This window comes from Mya arenaria, chromosome 11 (genome assembly GCF_026914265.1).
Source record: "Mya arenaria isolate MELC-2E11 chromosome 11, ASM2691426v1".
NCBI classification, from domain to species: Eukaryota; Metazoa; Mollusca; class Bivalvia; order Myida; family Myidae; genus Mya; species Mya arenaria.
The window spans coordinates 54,053,126-54,073,328 of NC_069132.1; the positions used below are offsets into that span (position 1 = coordinate 54,053,126).

The window sequence follows — 20,203 nt, forward strand, 5'->3', positions numbered from 1 at the left end:
GCAGTAGAAGTAGAATAAATAGTATATTGTTGTTGTAGTAGTATTAGTAGCAGCAGCAGCAGCAGCAGCAGCAGCAGTAGGAACAGCAGCAGTACCAGCACTTTTAGCAACAGCACCATCATCACCATTAGAAGGAGCAGTAGCAGTAGTACAATATGTAATAGTGGAGTATATCGGAGCAAAGTATAGTTTCGATATAAAGTATTTAAAAATAAAATACTACTATTATCAATTGTACACAAACCAGAAGTACGTACATATGGAACTTCCCTATTAATATGCGTATTGGGTGAAAAAGAAACTGTTGATCTGATTGTCATTTTATGATTTTTGGGGATGGATTTCTTATTTAAATTTCAAGCAGACTAACGGAATTTATACATTGTTACACAAAGCTTTTATAAACAGTATGTTTTTAATTTATATAGATACGGTATGGTTTGATTAAATTAGACAGTTTGAAAGCGAAAGTGGACATGAACGGGAATTTCCCCAAAATGTTGATATTACTTGCAGAAACATAAAGTTGTTCGTCATATCAAACTATATTAAACAATTTTTTCTCTATAAAAGATGGATTATACTTTGTTACATGAACATATATCATAATCATTGTTTCTCAGTGAAAGATGGAGAACCCGCCCGACTTTTACCGGATCATGTCCCTCCGCCTGTCCAGGGCGTTAAGCGACATTGGCGTCAACAGGTGGATGGTGAGGAGAAGAAGGGGAACTTTCCTCATGATAGAGGCGAGCATGACGATCGATGGTAAACTACAAGGACTTGGTGGTACTAGTTTCTGTTTCGGGAGTCAGTCAGAGGGAACAACTACACCGGGACTAAACTCCGATATTGACATATTAGACTGCGCAAACGACATCAACATCATGTCATCCTGGTCTGAATGGGAAGCCGGGAAACTAAACATGCTGATGGTGAAGGAGGAGACGTGCTCTCCACAACATTATCTTCTACAGAGGATTAGACATGACTCACCTGAACCAGTCATACATTCAAGACATGTATTCCATGTAGTTGACATTAAAGGCCGTGTATTACATGCCAACACAAAATTCGGAAATCTCGCCAAAAAACACACAATAGAAAATAACTTGCCTTACTACTCGAGTGGCCCATCTCATAGCAGTTCTAAAATGTATGACTTTGTGTTCGCGTATTGGTGCAGGTCACTTCCGCTAGAATGCCACGGGTGGTTTGAACGGCCTAGGCCCGGACACTGGCCGACACCGGAACTGTTAAGAGATGTAAAGGAGTGTGGGTGTTTTCTGGTTCCAGATGGATACTTTGACAGCCGTGTCAAATATGTTGAATGGAGAATTTCTCCTAGTCTTATTGAGAGAACACTGATGTTCAGCATGAAAACATTACAGCTTAAATGTTATGTGGTTCTGAAGATTCTAAAATCACACGTCATCAACCCCTGTTTACATAATGAAGGAAAACTGACAAGTTTTCACTGCAAAACTGCACTCTTTTTCGCCGTGGAAAGATTGCCCCCCGGAATGTGGAGAGAACATCGCCTGATGGAATGTATTGCTTATTGTTTGAAACTGTTGCTGGGGTGGACGAATACCGGTATGTGCCCTCACTATATTGTAGCAGGTGTGAATCTTTTCCATGGAAAATTTGCCAATCGGCAACTAGAAAAACTTTCTAAGATCCTTTCAAACATCATTGACAGTCACTTAGCAATACTCGGGTGTATACAGGCAGACGATTTGGGCAACCGGATGCTGAGCACAAATATCAGAACTGTTCGCTACAGTGAAGGGTTACACATATCGACAAACAATAGATTATGTAGGTGGCTAAGTGTATTTGCTTTCAACACACATAAGGTTATTTTGCATACTTTGAAAAAGACAACTGATTTGACATCTGAACAACTATGTAGATTCTTTGTCATGTATATTGAAACAATGCGTGAATATGTACAGGAGTTCCCGAGGTATAATAGTAGTTTATTTTTCATCAATATTCAGAAACAAATTCTAAGTATTATGGCATCAACTGCTGCATCATTTTGTATACAAAATGGTTGTGTTGTTCCTAGAAATATACTGTCCCTGTTTGAAAGTTCCCTAGATACGGATGTAGCGTCATCAAGACTGAAGTTGGCTTCTTTTCTCGTCTGTCATAATGAGCTTGAAAGAGCAGCGGACGTGCTGAATGATGTTGAACGTAGATATGACGACAGCGTGCAAGCTGTATGTGCATGTAATAGGATGGAGCCTTTAGATACAGAACATCACAAACCACTGTGCACTACCAGTGTTGTTGATAACGATGATGTTCTCTTAACAAACAAAACCGCATTATGTGTTCGATACTTGAGACAGGAAGCGTTCTGTGCACCACCGATATTGCGTTTCGAGATGGTGAGGGGAATTGGCGAGGATATCAATCATAGAGACATTAATGAATGTATTTGGATGAACTTTGCCGTGGTTGACGCTCTGCCTTACCTCTACTACCTGCAATACCTGACGTTTCGCGGTCTCGGCCAGCAAGGAAGACAACTACAAGTATTCAACAACTTACGGAACTGCTTCCTTGACGACAACCTTCTTTCCCATATCTACCACCCGGAGACGTGTGCCAACCTGTACGGGCACTGCCTGGAGATGGAGGGCGAACCGGACGAGGCTTTACTATTGTACAGGGCATCAGTGGAAGATATGCCTAGGAACAACGCGGCGCACTGGCACATTTACAGACTGATTCATGGCATCGAGATTTAGATAGGACAATTTACAGTGACTATATATATTACATAGATATATAATAACAAATGATATTCACGCATTCTTTCATCCTATAGCGATTGTTAAAACATCAACTGCATATCATATAACATTATTTTTATTTAAACAATGTACTTCTCATTAAGATTATCATCATTATTATTATTAAGTTAAATGTGGTTGATTATGACAAAAAAACAACTGAATATCATTTAACATTATTTAGTGACTATATATATCTGCCAGCAAATTAATATAGATTAAAATAAATCATTTTTTCATTTAATGGTTAGGGTTTTGTATAATAATAATAATAATAATAATAATAATAATAATAATAATAATAATAATAACTATTATTATCATTATTATAATTGTTGTTGTTGCTTAAAATGACGGATCTATTTGAATCAACTCACTAACTTTTACCTTATGTTTTATATGGCAATGAATGTGATAGCATTTAATGACTCATAAACGATATGATACGAGAATAAAATCAGTCTGGCATTGAACTTTCCAATTTTCTTAAAATGTATTAACATAAAATGTTGAACTCTTAAACAGGCGTAATCAAGATGTATTGAACATATGACAAAACATGGACACCAGTAATGGTTTCGGACTCTCTACGAAGGAAACGATCTCGAGAGTAATTCTATAATCTATCAGCTTTCGTCAAAATCGAGCTTAAAGAAATATGTATGATTTAAAGAGTGCCAACTGGGAGTGAACCTTTCGTAGGTAATATGCCGATTCTTGATAAGTCTTTTAAACACCGTTAATGGATATTAAGACCAAGGGGACAAGTTGGAGAATAGTTTGCCATATTCAGGATGTCACGTAATGCTACTGTTCACTTAACTTGTTGGAAGTCTTTAAGCTATTAAACAACAACCGTTCGAATGTTAGTTCTTTATTGTTCCAGTTCTTTCTAAGCATAATAATCAAGTCTAAGTACAGCATGACATTTAAGGTAATCCCGCATCCTAACTGCCGTCCATTAAGGACCCAAGGCCGCTTTCTTGCCTTCTCTAACCCAACTGTTTTTACATACAAAATCATCTCTCTTAAGTACTACTTTTTTGTATAAATATGACAGCTTTACAACCCAAGGAATACACGTTTTTGTAATTAACATGACCATTTTGTACATTTGTACCAGGTCGGCTGTCAACCATTTCCATATTCAAATGACAATCAAATATGCCCTACATTACTAAACATACAGTATGTAGACACATATCCATTTAATTAAATCTTAATTATATCTTAACTATAACGTTTTTTAACGTATTACGTCACAAGGAGTCTTCGATTGACATTGTGATTTTAAATATGTACCAAACTACAAGTGTAACTACAGGAACAAGCCCAGTGACTAAGTCATGGTAAAATTGTTTACCGTCACAAGTTATGGCTTATGCATACAGAACGCTATGCCAAATTAACAACAAATCGGCATTTATGTCACAAGTCCAACCAGTAATTGGCTATAAATAGTTAAATATTTCCTGGTTCTTCAGAATCATTGAATAGGACTTTATGACTCTTGAACATATAACCGCTTATGTCGGTGCTAGGGGCGTTGACATTGTTGCCCATATTCGTGAAAATGCCTTACTGGCTCTTGAACCATCGCTTATATAGTTGCTAGAAGTGAAAAGGTTGCCTATTTGTTAAAATGTGTCCTATTGGCTGTTTGTATGTAGAATACCGCTTAAATCGGTGCTAGGGGGCGTTGAAAGTGTTGTCCATATCATTGAATATGCCTTAATGACCCTTGTCCATACATATAGCATACGTCGATGCGTGGGGTCGTTAACAGTGTTGTCCATATCATTGAATATGCCTTAATGACCCTTGTCCATACATATAGCTTACGTCGATGCGTGGGGTCGTTAACAGTGTTTTCCATATCATTGAATATGGCTTAATGACCCTTGTCCATACATATAGCTTACGTCGATGCGAGGGGTCGTTAACAGTGTTGTCCATATCATTGAATATGCCTTAATGACCCTTGTCCATACATATAGCTTACGTCGATGCGTGGGGTCGTTAACAGTGTTTTCCATATCATTGAATATGCCTTAATGACCCTTGTCCATACATATAGCTTACGTCGATGCGTGGGGTCGTTAACAGTGTTGTCCATATCATTGAATATGCCTTAATGACCCTTGTCCATACATATAGCTTACGTCGATGCGTGGGGTCGTTAACAGTGTTGTCCATATCATTGAATATGCCTTAATGACCCTTGTCCATACATATAGCTTACGTCGATGCGTGGGGTCGTTAACAGTGTTTTCCATATCATTGAATATGCCTTAATGACCCTTGTCCATACATATAGCTTACGTCGATGCGTGGGGTCGTTAACAGTGTTTTCCATATCATTGAATATGGCTTAATGACCCTTGTCCATACATATAGCTTACGTCGATGCGAGGGGTCGTTAACAGTGTTGTCCATATCATTGAATATGCCTTAATAACCCTTGTCCATACATATAGCTTACGTCGATGCGTGGGGTCGTTAACAGTGTTGTCCATATCATTGAATATGCCTTAATGACCCTTGTCCATACATATAGCTTACGTCGATGCGTGGGGTCGTTAACAGTGTTGTCCATATCATTGAATATGCCTTAATGACCCTTGTCCATACATATAGCTTACGTCGATGCGTGGGGTCGTTAACAGTGTTGTCCATATCATTGAATATGCCTTAATGACCCTTGTCCATACATATAGCTTACGTCGATGCGAGGGGTCGTTAACAGTGTTGTCCATATCATTGAATATGGCTTAATGACTCTTGCACATATAATACCTCTTTAGATTTGCTTGGGGTGTTGACGGTGGTACACATTTCATTGAATATGTCTTAATGACTCTTAAACATAGAATACCGCTCAATACCGTGCGAGTGGGCGTTGACAGTGTTTCCCAAAGGATTGAAAATGGCTTAATGACTGTTGGACATAGGATACGGCTTAATATGGTGCTAGCTGTGTTGGACAGTGTTTCCCTATTCACTGCTCTAAATCAAACAGAAACGGTTCATGTTTCATGATAGTTTAATGTTGGTCATACAAACAGAATTTTATGCAAGCAATATTTATGCTTCATGTGTTCCTTGTTGTGCATTGTCATCTATCTATACTTGAAGTTCCATTTCAATCCCTTTAGTATTTCCCAAGCTTTTGCCCGGACAAGAAACACTTATGAAAACTGGTTAAAGGGAGATAACTTTTATGATTACAATAAGAATAACGTTCTTGTGCACTTCACTTCCTCTCATTGTCATCTTTATACCAAGTTTGCTTTCAATGCCATATAAAATGTTGAAGTTATTCACTGGACATGGGTGTGACGGTCAGACAGACGGACAAAGCAGCAACTATTTGCTCGCCCATCGAGGAGCATTAAAACCATGTATATATTTTTCTTTCATGAAACTTTTATACAACAGATATGTTCACTATAACAATATAGCTCAAATGTTACCTAATTCATGATTATTATCTTGTGTTGTGTTCCAGAGACATTAAGATACGATGCATCTTGAAATAAATGTTCAACCCAATAAACTTCTTTGCCAACAATATTAGTCTGTACATTTTTTAATGGTCCAATATGGGTGGTCCAGTATGGATGGTCCAATATAGGTGGTCCAATATGGTCAGCTAGGATTCATGTTCATATATCGCTTTGGTGTGTGCGGCTTTTTCAGGTGTTTATCCATCTTCTTCTTTTTTTCACACGATCCCTCATCACTTCTGGACTTTCTTTTTCCCCTGCTTGGCGAAGGGCTCTCAGCTTCCACGGGAATTGTTGGGCTGCCTGCAAAAACATTTTAACCATTTATGTATGTATTCTTAACTGTATATTTTTCGAAAGATAAAGTTTTTTAAATAAAGCGGACTCGCTAAAAATTGAAGTCATCAACTTATTTGCAACAGCCTTTAATTTCGTAAATCTAATTAAATAATTATGACCATGAATAAACATAATCAAGAATAAAATCACAAATTTAGTTAGGTGTTGTAAGGCTAATAGTAAACAAAAGTGGCTCAGAATCTTAAGCTTGTCTTTTCTTTTTGTTTATTTGTTCAGTAAAACATAGGGAATAGCTAGAGGCAATTTTCAATTGTGGCAATGTGTGAACCAAGCAGTCTGGTTCCCATTTAATTGGTGCAGATGGTCGGATTCCTAAAGAACCAACTGCAGGGGCGGGACTAGGCCTTGAGTTAGAGGAGGCGTAACTTAGGGGCGTAACCTTTTTGACATGTGCCCCTTCCTCAGAAATGTATATGGCATAAACGTTTGTATTTGAATTTCGGTTTCTCCCCTGAGAGAAATTTAAAAAAATCTTAAGTAAAATGTTCATTAGACCGCATTTCTTTAGTTTTATTCTCTGATATTGACATAAAAAGTAAGCTCAAACGCTTTATAGGTGAAGGGGGAAGGGGTGCCTTAATTCGCTAATGAACCGGTATTTTGAGCATATATTTTAATTTTGTTTTCTGATATTGACATTGTTGAGTTTTGAGGATGCACCCCTTAATCCGGTAGTTTACCAGTCTCCTGATCCTGTTCATTGTCCTGTTTCTGTGCAGCCTGCCACAATGCACTCTTGATGAAGCGTTTTGACGCCATAACGTTCAACTTCGGGGCTTTCTCCTTGTCCTGAACTTCCTTTACGCGGTTCATGTAGCCGCGGATACGATCCTGCAGGGTATAAATTACATACATGGTGATATTAGTTCCGCTATAGAAGTTTTAACTGGCTCAACTAGGTATTTGTAAAAGCATCCCCAATTAATATCCAATTTTAGTTCAATTATATTCCTCATTAATCTTTGAAAGGCTCTTGAAAACAAATACAGATTACATGTACATTATTATCCATTTATGGATTTAAATCATTTTATTACTGTTTGTAAGCAGACATTTAATTATATTCGATTATTCACAGTATAAGCTAGTTTATGATTTAATGATGATCTAATTTAAAATCTTCGCAAACAAAAAACCCCCATTTCATTGAAACATTCAAAAGAATGTTAAATCTTATTGTATTTTAAACTTTTATTTAAGTATCATTGAAAACCATATTGCTGGCTGATGAATTTTACGTGAAATAAATGATCGAAAATACTTTACAGATAACGTATACGAGATTGCCGGACACATGCACATACACACACATGCCTACCATAATCTTATGCCTTTGTCTTTTGGCAGGCGATAACAAGAGGCCCATGAGGGCCTATGCTCTACTGACATGGCTCTTGTGGTCATTTTCAATCCAGAGCATGTTTTGTGTTTAGGTTGGCTGCAAACATTGCGTGTCAACATCTGAGGACAGCAAGTGTCGTAAGCAGATTAGTTGCATGAACTACTTTAATATGTGCCAAGTAAAGGTCATCTGAGGAGAAGAAAAATGCTTTCACGGGCCATAATATAGGCATGCATGGGCGGATCTTGCTGATTTTCAAAAGGAACCGAGCTCTGATGGATATCTAAACAGTAAATACTGTACAAGTTTTATCTGAAGACTGCATCGTGTTCACAAGCAATTGTTTACAGATGCACTGAAGCACAGACACATTGATGCACATACAACGTACACATTACCATCGCATAAGCTCTTCTGGCCTTTGGACTATGATCATAATTTAATCTGAATAATAAGGACATACTTCATACCAGTTCTTGTTTGATGCCATGATCCTTTGGGTTGACTCCACAAACATTCAAGTACACTGAAACAAATATTTCAATTTTAAACAAGTTTTTTTTTCTAATCTGATGCATTTCCAAATCTATGATTAAGTACAGAGATGGAATCAAGTATATGATAGCTTATAGGTGCTTGATTGTGATTCAGCTTAAAGCTGCTTGATGTAATTCAGCTAATATTTGCTCAATTGCAATTCAGCTGCTTGCTGCTTGATAGTGATTCAGCTTATAGCTGGTTGATTGTAATTCAGCTTATAGCTGGTTGATTATAATTCTCCTTTTAGTTGCTTGATTGTGATTCAGCTTACAGCTGCTTGATTGTAATTCAGCTCATAGCTGCTTGATTGTGATTCAGCTTATAGCTGCTTGATTGTAATTCAGCTTATAGCTGCTTGATGGCGATTCAGCTAACAGCTGCTGGATTGTAATTCAGCTCATTGCTGCTTGATTGTAATTCAGCTGCAGGCTGCAGGATTGTAATTCAGTATAAAGCCACTTATACAATAATGAGCGGTATAATAGAGCTGTATTGTTAGAAAAACAATATTAACATTTTGATTTGTTTCTTTGATTTTCTTTTACAATAATGTACATGTTTGATTTTGAATAGAAGTGCATACATTTGTAAGCAAGACAGTTAAAATTTTACACAATTACACTATAATAAAATGCATTCTTACTCCAAAATAATGAATTGATTGAATAGGCAGCCACAAGGTCAAGCTTTGCTTTGTCCAAACTACTGAGCTGAAAAAGAGATTACTAAGTTAAAAATACATGTCATACAGGAAGCTAGTCAAAATGTCCCCAAGGCTCATTAGGAACCAACACTATAAATTCATAATGAGTAAGTTTAATGCAATCATCTTGGCTTAATGTTCATATAACTTTTATTTCTTGGTGTGTGTGGGGGTTGAAATGTTTATCAGACTTCTTGACATGACCTCTAATTACTTTTGGTTTTGGTATTGTAGGGATTTGTTGACCACAATTTTTTAGGCCATTTTGACTGGATATGATTGTGAGACATACATCAGACATCGGGGAAACCAACAATCCGACAGTCCTGACCAGTAAATTTTGACAACTTCGGACTAAATTTAAAACATGGTAAATCTGTCTGATCGCCAGTTTTCACGTCAAGATGCAAAAAAATAAAAATTTACCATTTATCTATTATCCAACATCGCTTGAAAGTACACTATTTGAAATTAAGAATAATTCATTTTGTTTCATAGAAAATCGCATTTTATCAGTGATTGCGTCAAAACTATTAGTTTACAAATCAGATGTCTTTTTCAGTCGTGTAGATGTCAGAATGTGTGAGCCATACACCATGCAGCATTCGCCTCCCTTTAAAAATGTATATAACTGTGTATATTCATTGTAGCACAATGTTTTGCAAAGCTAAAACAATATTATTTTTTTCATGAAGAGTATACTTTTTTAAAGGATTGTTCCAAATATTTTAAACAAAAATCTCATCGGAACATGTATCTTAATTCTGAAATCAGTACCGGTATGGTCCGAAAAATACACATTGCCAACAAATTACCAATCAAATATTGATTACAATAATTGCAAGTGTCGTCTAAATCTGATTTAGCAGCAAAACTGGCAGAAATAAATGGTTAACATCTTAATTCCTTGTTAATTAAGCAACAAAGGCTTTGAAAAATAATTACAAGTTTTAAAATGAAAATTGTTGGACTGGCAAATTTTTATTTGGGCCGATAAAATATCGGAGGCTGTCGGTCCAAATGACCGTAATTTTAAATGAATTTTCGTGATATCTGTGAACTGGGGGTGAATATTGATGGAATATTAGCATAACACTGATATATCGAAGTAATTGTCAGTAAACAGGCTTACGTAAGCTTACATTGTACTTGTTATATCAAAGTCTGTACAACTCTTCATTTCAAATTCATGTTGATTAAATTGAATTGTGACATTCAAGACATGAAAAGACAGATGCCAATGATTAGTACAAAAAAATCGGTTAGACGTGTTCTGGAATTGAAATTGATGTGAACATGAAATGACAACAATATGTTGTTTGCCTATTTGGCTTACTCTCAAAAATAAATTTATTTTGAGAAAGAGTTAATTAATCGTAGTCAAGCCAGCAGGAAATCAGAATGCACAACCGCATTGCAGGTCTTCTTTAAAAAGAAACCTTCAAACTTACAAAATAAGAAAGAAAAAAACAACATATGTCTAAAAGAGGTTAATACGAGGCATAGCCGGGTCGTTGTGTGATAATTGGCCCTTGTGCAGTGCTCATTATGTCCTTCGACTACATCTCAGGCCATTATGAGTCACTCAGGCCAATTATCAACTGCTGGCTATGCCATGTATTAGCCACTAATTACTACTAATATCAATACATCGTTACTAAAACAAGACAAAACACAGTTATATTAAAATGATTCAAAATTTAAATATCTTTTAAGTTTAGTTAAATGGTTTTAGTTTCATTACTTCAGTATTTATCTCCACTTTTGACATTTTCAAGAGGGGCTCAAACTTATTCTCGATATCGGATAAAGCTGAATCAAACGCTGAAAGTTTTCCTCTTAACTCCTTCGGTACATCGGAGCCTTTTTCGGCGTCAACCATTGTATATCTTATAAATAATACAGTAATTTCTAAAATTCACATGTCTCTCGCCTTGGTGACTCTGATCATTTACACAAGCGTTTAGAGAACTCTGACTTTTAAACCGAAAGAAAAATTAAGAACATCATAATCTGTACTAAAAAACACAGTGAGCTCCCCTTACAGATTGGCACAAGCGAGAGCATGATAACACTGGCTCCGAATTCATATGTGATATTTGTTAGGTTAATTTACCTGAAAAATATCTCCTCGCTGTATTTAAAATTATGTTCACGGCTTATCAAAGATCTTAGAATGCCTTTCATTCAATTGTTTGATGATGCCAAGTTGCCAGATGGAACATCATTTTGGAAAACTTGGATGACGAAAAGGTATGTTATAAAGACCGCAAAGTAAAACAAATCTTGGACTTACAAACGAGCATGGTCCTACAATCAATCGTGATTCGATAAACGGATATGACTTGTCTATTTATAGACATGTTACCAACAAGAGGGCATGTTTTTTTTGTTTTGTTTTTTCTTAAATGATTCCCACACTACGATGAAGTCATTTCTTTTGTTTATTGCAGCTGCAACGAGTATCATGCGAGTATAATGCATTTAGATATTAATGATAAATCTTTATTGCCTCCATTCTCTGAAGTTATACATAACACGCAAAACGGTAGTATATATACAGCAGTTATATGAATGATAAATACACAATGACAAGGTACAATTCTGAAAAAGGACAAAAGAATCAGTGATAAGTTTTAAAGGGGCACACTGAAAGTTTTTAATTGAAGATTTTTGTTCAAAGATTAATATTTTTCCTTAAATGCTTATCAATAAAATATGGCGTTTTATTTGTGAAAAAAACAACAACAGTGAACTTATCAAAACATATTTATTCTTACTGCAAACAAAGAAATAAAAATATCAACTTTATGAACTACTCTTTAATTCCATTGAAGTTACTTCCCCTTGATCAAAACTAAACTTGTTACGTTAGAATCAGAAGTGTTGCCAAAATGTACATTCGAAATTAACCGTAACAACTCAGTTATCTCCGGCAAGCTTCGGGATAGCTTCGTCAATTCTGTTCGATACTGGCCGAGATGTTCTGAATGTGCATTTAATTTATAAATAATAACCTTTTTTGTATCCACCTAGATTGTGCCCCTTTCACATCGATTGTCAAATAATTGCTTTACAGTCGCTATATATTTTGTTAATTGAACTTGTGCAACAACTAGTTGAAAAAGTCTTAATTTTACAAAGGTTATTTCTTTTATCAAATCATAAATTATGACATTTTCAGTTTCTTTGTTTTATTTTAAGCAGTTACAATGCAAATCAATACATTTTGTGTTTTTAAACATAAAATTGCGACTGGCTTATTTAATTAACATGATTCACAATGAATTTCGAACAAGCACAATGGCTTGATTCTTGGATACTAATGAAATAATTACATATACCATCTACTTCACATAATATATACATAGACTGGTGCCCTCATTCTTTGTTCTCTAAAAAGTTACTTTTAGCAAAAATTAACCCAGGGTACCGGTCTTGTTATAAATGTAAAGTCATCAACAAATTAATGCACAAATACTTTAAAAAAAAAAAAAGCCATCAACTGATTTATTTGTAAAATACTAATAATCATGGCCAATACTTTAATTAATACTCATTTTTTTTATTCAGTCAAATTTGCTACCTATTCTACAATAGTTCGTCTCCGTGGCGAGGTCCCACAACGGAAGTAATAGGGAGACGAGGGAGCGGGTATTAAACACCTGCCGGAAGTTGGCGAAGTAGCTTCCTTTTGAGTAGCGCGTGATTCCAAATTTAGCCTCAAATGTCGTCTGCCCTTTTAATACAATCATCATCTGCCAAGCAAAAAATCCAAAAGCGACCATCATGGCGGCCAGACTGACGTACAGAAGGACGAACAATCCCATAAAACGGTAAGTGGGGAGTTGCCCTCGGAACAGTCCTATTAAAGTGTTGAAAAATAGCACCAAAAAGGTCTGTGGTCCTTGGAATTGTATATGGTACAAGTAATTCAAATATTTCGCCAATAACAATAAACCATAGAATGTTCCAATACCCATGAATAATGTGAAATATATGAAGTAGATGTGGTTTTCCCGGCCAATGCAGACTCCCATAAAGAAACAGTGATGGTCGCGCTTCACGATACACTCTTCGCACAGGTAGCAGTGGTGAGAGCGGACCGGAACCTGCATATCGCACGGGAGGCAGAACCGCTCACGGCCCCGCCTGCTTACCGGAACTGCTGATTCGCGACCGTTCCTGTGAGCTTTCGATGTCTTGCTTTCTTTCACTTCACTGGCAGTTTTCTGTCCTCCATTTTGTAATGACGTAGAATCCGTTATTGTCGGGATCTTTTTAATGCCGGTTTTAGTCGCGATACAGGTGATGTAGTTTCCAATGGCCCCTATAAATATGTACCAGATGGCCAATCGATGCCAAAACACGGCGGTTGTACTGTAGCAGCCCGGCACGATGTGGAAGAAACTCACGTACGTCACTATAAACGTCACCGTCAACATGTACACGGCACAGAAAACGTTCGCAAGCGCCTGAAGACGCATACTGCGTGATACACTTTTCTTGAATATAACATGTAAAACTCCCATATTTGCTTCTATGTCTTCAATGCATGTGTAGTTACTACTGGATTATACGATTTCAGTTAATCGCTTTTAACTAATTATAGCTATACTTGTTTTCGAGTTAATAAGTTCATTAATCCAGTAGAACATTAAACACAGCCTTTGCAAAGTTTAAAGTAAAGCAATTTCATGTTATGATCTGTTTTCCGTTTTATGTATACATGTATTTACTTCTTGGTTTAATGTGCACTGTTTGGCAATCAATCGATATCCATATTGAATTAGGATCAACCGGGTATTAACTTGACGTTTTGAATATAAGCTTAGATCAATAATTCGTAAGGTCATATTCAACTAATATTTGAATTTTGTTTGGTGGCAACGAGTTTAAACCAGATTAGAACAAAGTGAAGCAACACTTTAAGGTTATAGATATAAGGAGGGAAATGTTGTGTGTGTTTTTTTTCTAAATAAAAAGTTATCGCCGGTAAGCGCATTGGTATTGCAAGCATAAATCCATCAATATACGTACAATTACAAAATAATTTCGAACTATGCTGAAAATGCCATGAAATTTAATAGCACCAACAGGCCAACACCATACCACCACCAACAACACCACCAATAACACATACACTAACAACAACAGCACCAAAACCATAAAAATCATTATCACCACCACCTCCACTAACAATAACAAAACCAACACCAACATAAGAACAACTAAGCAAACATTGAGAACATGCTATGAATATGTTTAAGTCATAAACAATTTTAATATATGGGGTCACTGTTCTGGCGGTCAAGCTCGACAACTGGTTCACTTTTTGCTAGCATTACTTTAATTTTGTCATAAGTGAAATTATAGCTCAAACGATCAGAGATCCGAGCCAGTGTAACTGAGGTCGTAGGTTCTAACCCCCAAGAGGGCGCACATATTCCGCCCAGGTCTACTTTTCCTGTCGAACGGCGACATGACGTACAACGACACTTTGAACAACGACCCTTCGAACAACGACATGAGGAACAACGACATGGCGGACAACGACATGTCGAACAACGACATGGCGAACAACGACATGAGGAACAACGACATAATCATCAACGACATGACACACACCGACATGACGAACAACGACACGAGGAACAACGACACGAGGAACAACGAGATGGCGAACAACGACACGAGGAACAACGACATGAGGAACAACGACATGAGGAACGTCGACACGAGGAACAACGACATGACGAACAACGACACGAGGAACAACGACACGAGGAACAACAACATGGCGAACAACGATACGAGGAACAACGACATGGCGAACAACGACACAAGGAACAACGACACGAGAAACACCGACATGGCGAACAACGACACAAGGAACAACGACACGAGAAACAACGACACGAGGAACAACGACACGAGGAACAACGACATGGCGAACAACGACACGAGGAACAACGACACGAGGAGAAATGGTACGAAGAACAACGCATCGAGGAACAACGACACGAGGTGAAATGACTCGAAGAACAAACACAATACCAACAACGACACAAGGATAAACGACACGAGGAGTAGTTACATGAGAAACAACGACATAACCACACAACGACACGAGGAATAACGACACGGGAACAACGGCATGACCATCAACGACTCGAGAAGAATCGCCACAAAGACAACGCGACGAGGAAGAACGAGATGTCAAACAACGACCCGAAATAAGTCGGTCATCAGTCCAGTTCAGTTCAGCGACCGGATTCAGAAAATCTCTTTTTTTTTAATTTTCTATTTAACGACAATATACGGTATTTTAGCGAACAGACATAAACTAATGATATCAATGTGGCGCAATAATTCGGTTGTCGACATTTAATTGTGTTAGCAATATCTAATTCATAACACTGCATCCGAACGCAGTGCAATCTGATTTACTTCACATCCTATATAATATACGCCCTGCTACACCTATATGAAATATCTAGCATATTAGTCTTATTGGACGCAGTGGGAGGGAAATATTTCAAACAAAAGTGTCTCAATCCTTTAAAGGGAATAACTTATTAGCTCTTCTAGGTGGAAATTAGTTATATTATGACTGGAACAATATTTTATGCGTTCGAAATCAGGTGGTCATTGAAAATAATGACGTGCTTTCGAAACGTGTCTTTCTCTTGATTTATATATAAAACGAGGAACGACACGAGGAACAACGACACAAAGGAAAACGACACAAGGAACAACGACACAAGGGAAAACGACACAAGGGACAACGACACAAAGGAAAAAGACACAAGGGACAACGACACAAAGAACAACGACACAAGGAACAACGACACAAGGGACAACGACACAAGGGAAAACGACACAAAGAACAACGACACAAAGAACAACGACACAAGAGACAACGACACAAGGGACAACGACACAAGGAACAACGACACGAGGAACAACGACACGAGGGACAACGACACGAGGGACAACGACACGAGGGACAACGACACAAGGAACAACGACACAAGGAACAACGACACAAGGGACAACGACACAAGGGAAAACGACACAAGGGACAACGACACAAGGGACAACGACACAAGGGACAACGACACAAGGGACAACGACACAAAGGAAAACGACACAAGGGACAACGACACAAGGGAAAACGACACAAGGGACAACGACACAAGGAACAACGACACAAGGGACAACGACACAAGGGACAACGACACAAGGAACAACGACACAAGGGAAAACGACACAAGGGACAACGACACAAGGGAAAACGACACAAGGAACAACGACACGAAGAACAACGACACAAGGGAAAACGACACAAGGGACAACGACACAAGGAACAACGACACAAAGAAGAACGACACAAGGAACAACGACAGGAGGAGCAACGACAGGAGGAGCAACGTCACGAGGAACAACGACACAAAGTAAAACGACACAAGGAACAACGACACAAGGAACAACGACACAAGGAACAACGACAGGAGGAACAACGACAGGAGGGACAACGACAGGAGGAAGAACGACACAAAGAACAACAATACAAAGGAAAACGACACAAGGAACAACGACAGGAGGAACAACGACACAAGGAACAACGATACAAAGGAAAACGACACAAGGAACAACGACACAAGGGACAACGACAGGAGGGACAACGACAGGAGGAACAACGACACAAGGAACAACGACACGAGGGACAACGACACGAGGGACAACGACACGAGGAACAACGACACAAGGAACAACGATACAAGGAACAACGACACGAGGAACAACGACACGAGGAACAACGACACAAGGAACAACGACACAAGGGACAACGACACGAGGGACAACGACACGAGGGACAACGACACGAGGAACAACGACACGAGTAACAACGACACGAGGAACAACGACACGAGGAACAACGCCTCGAGGAACAATGCCACGAGGTCCAATGACACGAGAAACAATAACACGAGGAACAACGACACGAGGAACAACGACACGAGGAACAACGACACGAGGAACAATGACACGAGGAACAACGACACGAGGTCCAATGACACGAGGAACAATGACACGAGGACGTCAACTCGAGAAACAAAGACATGTCAAACCACGAGACGGAACAACCAAACAAGGAACATCGACACGAGAAACAACGACACGAGGAATAAAGACACAAATGATAACGACACGAGAAACAACGACACGAGGAATAAAGACACAACTAATAACGTCACGAGAAACAACGTCACAATGACAACGACCTGCGGAACAAATACGCGGCAAACCACGAGACGGGGAACAACGGAACAAGGAACATTGACACAAGGAACAACGACTCAAGAAACAACGTCACACGGACAACGACACCAGGAAATAATACACGGCAAACCACGAGACGGGGAACATCGGCACGAGGACAAGCAACACGAGGAAAAACGAAGCGACGAGCAACCACATGAGGAAAAAAACGACACAACGAACCACGAAACGAGGAGCAACGACACGAGGAACAGCAACACGTGGTACATTGTCACAAGGAAATACGAAACGAGGAATAACGGCACAAGAAACAACGGCACGAGCAACAGCGACACAAGCAACAGCAACACGAGGTAAATTAACACGGTGAACAACGAACAAGGAACTTCCAAGACACAACGACACGACGAACGACGATTCGATGAACAGCGACGCGACAATCCACGGGACGAGGAACAATTAAAAGGGGGAAACGAGACAACGACACGAGTAACACTGAGACGAGAAACAACGAAGAGAAGAACATAGACAAAACACACAACGAAACAACGAACTATGACATACGTAACAACAAAGTTAGAAACAACGACAAAGCATACAGCCAAACATTGACACGAGGAACAATAACACGAGGGACAATAATACAAGGAACAGCGAAACCAAATACGCCTGACATCAGTTTATCGACCGGATTTTAAAAGACAAATCCGTCAATATTTTAATAATTAAATGAAACACTTAATATAGCGAATAAAGATAAACGCTAAGGAGTAAAAATTATACCAATGGGGCTCATTAATTGGGTGTCGACATTTAATTATTGTCGCAAAAGGTGCGTCATAACTCAGCATCCAACATAACTTACCCGTGAAAATGACATATCCGTCCACTGATAAGTTACAAACATGATGATGGACGCAGTGCAGTCTAATTATAATCATAACCTAATATACGCTTTGACATACTTATGAAAGATCGCTCGCATGAGTTAGATCCCGACTCAAGAAACAACGTCACACGGACAACGACACCAGGAAATAATACGCGGCAAACCACGAGACGGGGAACATCGGCACGAGGACAAGCAACACGAGGAAAAACGAAGCGACGAGCAACCACATGAGGAAAAAACGACACAACGAACCACGAAACGAGGAGCAACGACACGAGGAACAGCAACACGTGGTACATTGTCACAAGGAAATACGAAACGAGGAATAACGGCACAAGAAACAACGGCACGAGCAACAGCGACACAAGCAACAGCAACACGAGGTAAATTAACACGGTGAACAACGAACAAGGAACTTCCAAGACACAACGACACGACGAACGACGATTCGATGAACAGCGACGCGACAATCCACGGGACGAGGAACAATTAAAAGGGTGAAACGAGACAACGACACGAGTGACACTGAGAGGATAAACAACGAAGAGAAGAACATAGACAAAACACACAACGAAACAACGAACTATGACATACGTAACAACAAAGTTAGAAACAACGACAAAGCATACAGCCAAACATTGACACGAGGAACAATAACACGAGGGACAATAATACAAGGAACAGCGAAACCAAATACGCCTGACATCAGTTTATCGACCGGATTTTAAAAGACAAATCCGTCAATATTTTAATAATTAAATGAAACACTTAATATAGCGAATAAAGATAAACGCTAAGGAGTAAAAATTATACCAATGGGGCTCATTAATTGGGTGTCGACATTTAATTATTGTCGCAAAAGGTGCGTCATAACTCAGCATCCAGCATAACTTACCCGTGAAAATGACATATCCGTCCACTGATAAGTTACAAACATGACGATGGACGCAGTGCAGTCTAATTATAATCATAACCTAATATACGCTTTGACATACTTATGAAAGATCGCTCGCATGAGTTAGATCCCAGGCGTCTGAATCATTGTCTGTCACTAAAATGTTGATTAAAACCATTTTGGGTACATAAAATGAGACAAACAACACATTTAAAGACATTTAGTGCATTTGATATACAAAAAAGATGCAAGTATGTGTGTAACTCAAACTTACCAGATTTCACGGTCGAGTCCAGTTTTATTCAAATTTCTCAACTGACATATAAACAATCCATTTTAAAATAAGTGACATGAAAAGGGGAGCCAATTACCTTTAAAATGGTATGCGATATGTTGGTATAACTATATTGTCTTCTGACAAACAAGCATAATTCAATGGCCCATTCTCGTCTTTTTCTTTTGTCGGAAACTGTACAGCAAATTCCAATCTTCAATGTGTTCCCGTGTAAACAGCACTATACACAGAAATATTAAAGTGATTTTATGCTTCTGTACATGTGTATAGATAAACTTAAACCCTTTCCGTAATATCACAAAATTACTAACACCACAATGTTAGACTGTATCAGCCTTCAAATTAAATCCACTTTAAAATTTGGTTTGACTTTGAGGCGGACATTTTCCTGACAAGCGCCCAGACATGTACATATAAACATCTTTGTACCGGCTTGAATGTGAGCCACATCACCGAGGATGGGTCAAGTACTATTCTTTGGAGGTGGATCAGAATCATCTGAGCGCGTATAACCCCCCCCCCCCCCCCCACACACACACACACACCTTTGCATGTTTGACAGTTAATCATTTGTCTC

At 38.5% G+C, this 20,203-nt stretch overlaps 4 protein-coding genes across 4 annotated transcripts; 2 read left to right on the forward strand and 2 right to left on the reverse strand.

Annotated features, from left to right (window-relative positions):
- The first annotated feature begins 268 nt into the window (after window positions 1–268).
- On the forward strand, window positions 269–3,651 carry LOC128209397 (uncharacterized). The gene is made up of 2 exons (XM_052913418.1): window positions 269–407; window positions 624–3,651. Exon 2 carries the CDS (start codon window positions 630–632, stop codon window positions 2,760–2,762), a length of 2,133 nt encoding a protein of 710 aa, XP_052769378.1. The 5' UTR covers window positions 269–407; window positions 624–629; the 3' UTR covers window positions 2,763–3,651.
- Window positions 3,652–3,822: 171 nt separating this feature from the next.
- On the reverse strand, window positions 3,823–11,214 carry LOC128209398 (nuclear nucleic acid-binding protein C1D-like). The gene is made up of 5 exons (XM_052913419.1): window positions 11,003–11,214; window positions 9,199–9,265; window positions 8,486–8,541; window positions 7,354–7,504; window positions 3,823–6,616 (listed from the first exon to the last, which is right to left on the reverse strand). The coding sequence occupies exons 1-5, from the start codon at window positions 11,138–11,140 to the stop codon at window positions 6,456–6,458; spliced, it is 573 nt and encodes a 190-aa protein (XP_052769379.1). The 5' UTR covers window positions 11,141–11,214; the 3' UTR covers window positions 3,823–6,455.
- A 1,613-nt stretch (window positions 11,215–12,827) lies between these two features.
- Window positions 12,828–13,790, reverse strand: LOC128208621 (palmitoyltransferase ZDHHC21-like). Its single transcript, XM_052912170.1, has one exon. It carries the CDS (start codon window positions 13,788–13,790, stop codon window positions 12,828–12,830), a length of 963 nt encoding a protein of 320 aa, XP_052768130.1.
- Window positions 13,791–14,740: 950 nt separating this feature from the next.
- On the forward strand, window positions 14,741–17,901 carry LOC128208622 (probable cyclin-dependent serine/threonine-protein kinase DDB_G0292550). Its single transcript, XM_052912171.1, has 3 exons — window positions 14,741–15,285; window positions 15,969–16,715; window positions 16,746–17,901. The coding sequence occupies exons 1-3, from the start codon at window positions 14,741–14,743 to the stop codon at window positions 17,899–17,901; spliced, it is 2,448 nt and encodes an 815-aa protein (XP_052768131.1).
- Window positions 17,902–20,203: the final 2,302 nt, after the last annotated feature.

Bases quoted from the DNA above. Each gene is read 5' to 3' on its own strand.
- LOC128209397 (XM_052913418.1), top strand. From the start codon at position 630: ATGGAGAACCCGCCCGACTTTTACCGGATCATGTCCCTCCGCCTGTCC.
- LOC128209398 (XM_052913419.1), bottom strand. From the start codon at position 11,140: ATGGTTGACGCCGAAAAAGGCTCCGATGTACCGAAGGAGTTAAGAGGA. The intron at 9,266-11,002 runs GTAATGAAACTA...TCTCTTTTTCAG, and splicing joins AAGTGGAGATAAATACTGAA to CTCAGTAGTTTGGACAAAGC. The intron at 8,542-9,198 runs GTAAGAATGCAT...TATTTGTTTCAG, and splicing joins AATCAATTCATTATTTTGGA to TGTACTTGAATGTTTGTGGA.
- LOC128208622 (XM_052912171.1), top strand. From the start codon at position 14,741: ATGACGTACAACGACACTTTGAACAACGACCCTTCGAACAACGACATG. The intron at 15,286-15,968 runs GTGAAATGACTC...ATATAAAACGAG, and splicing joins TCGAGGAACAACGACACGAG to GAACGACACGAGGAACAACG. The intron at 16,716-16,745 runs GTAAAACGACAC...CAACGACACAAG, and splicing joins ACGAGGAACAACGACACAAA to GAACAACGACACAAGGAACA.
- LOC128208621 (XM_052912170.1), bottom strand. From the start codon at position 13,790: ATGGGAGTTTTACATGTTATATTCAAGAAAAGTGTATCACGCAGTATG.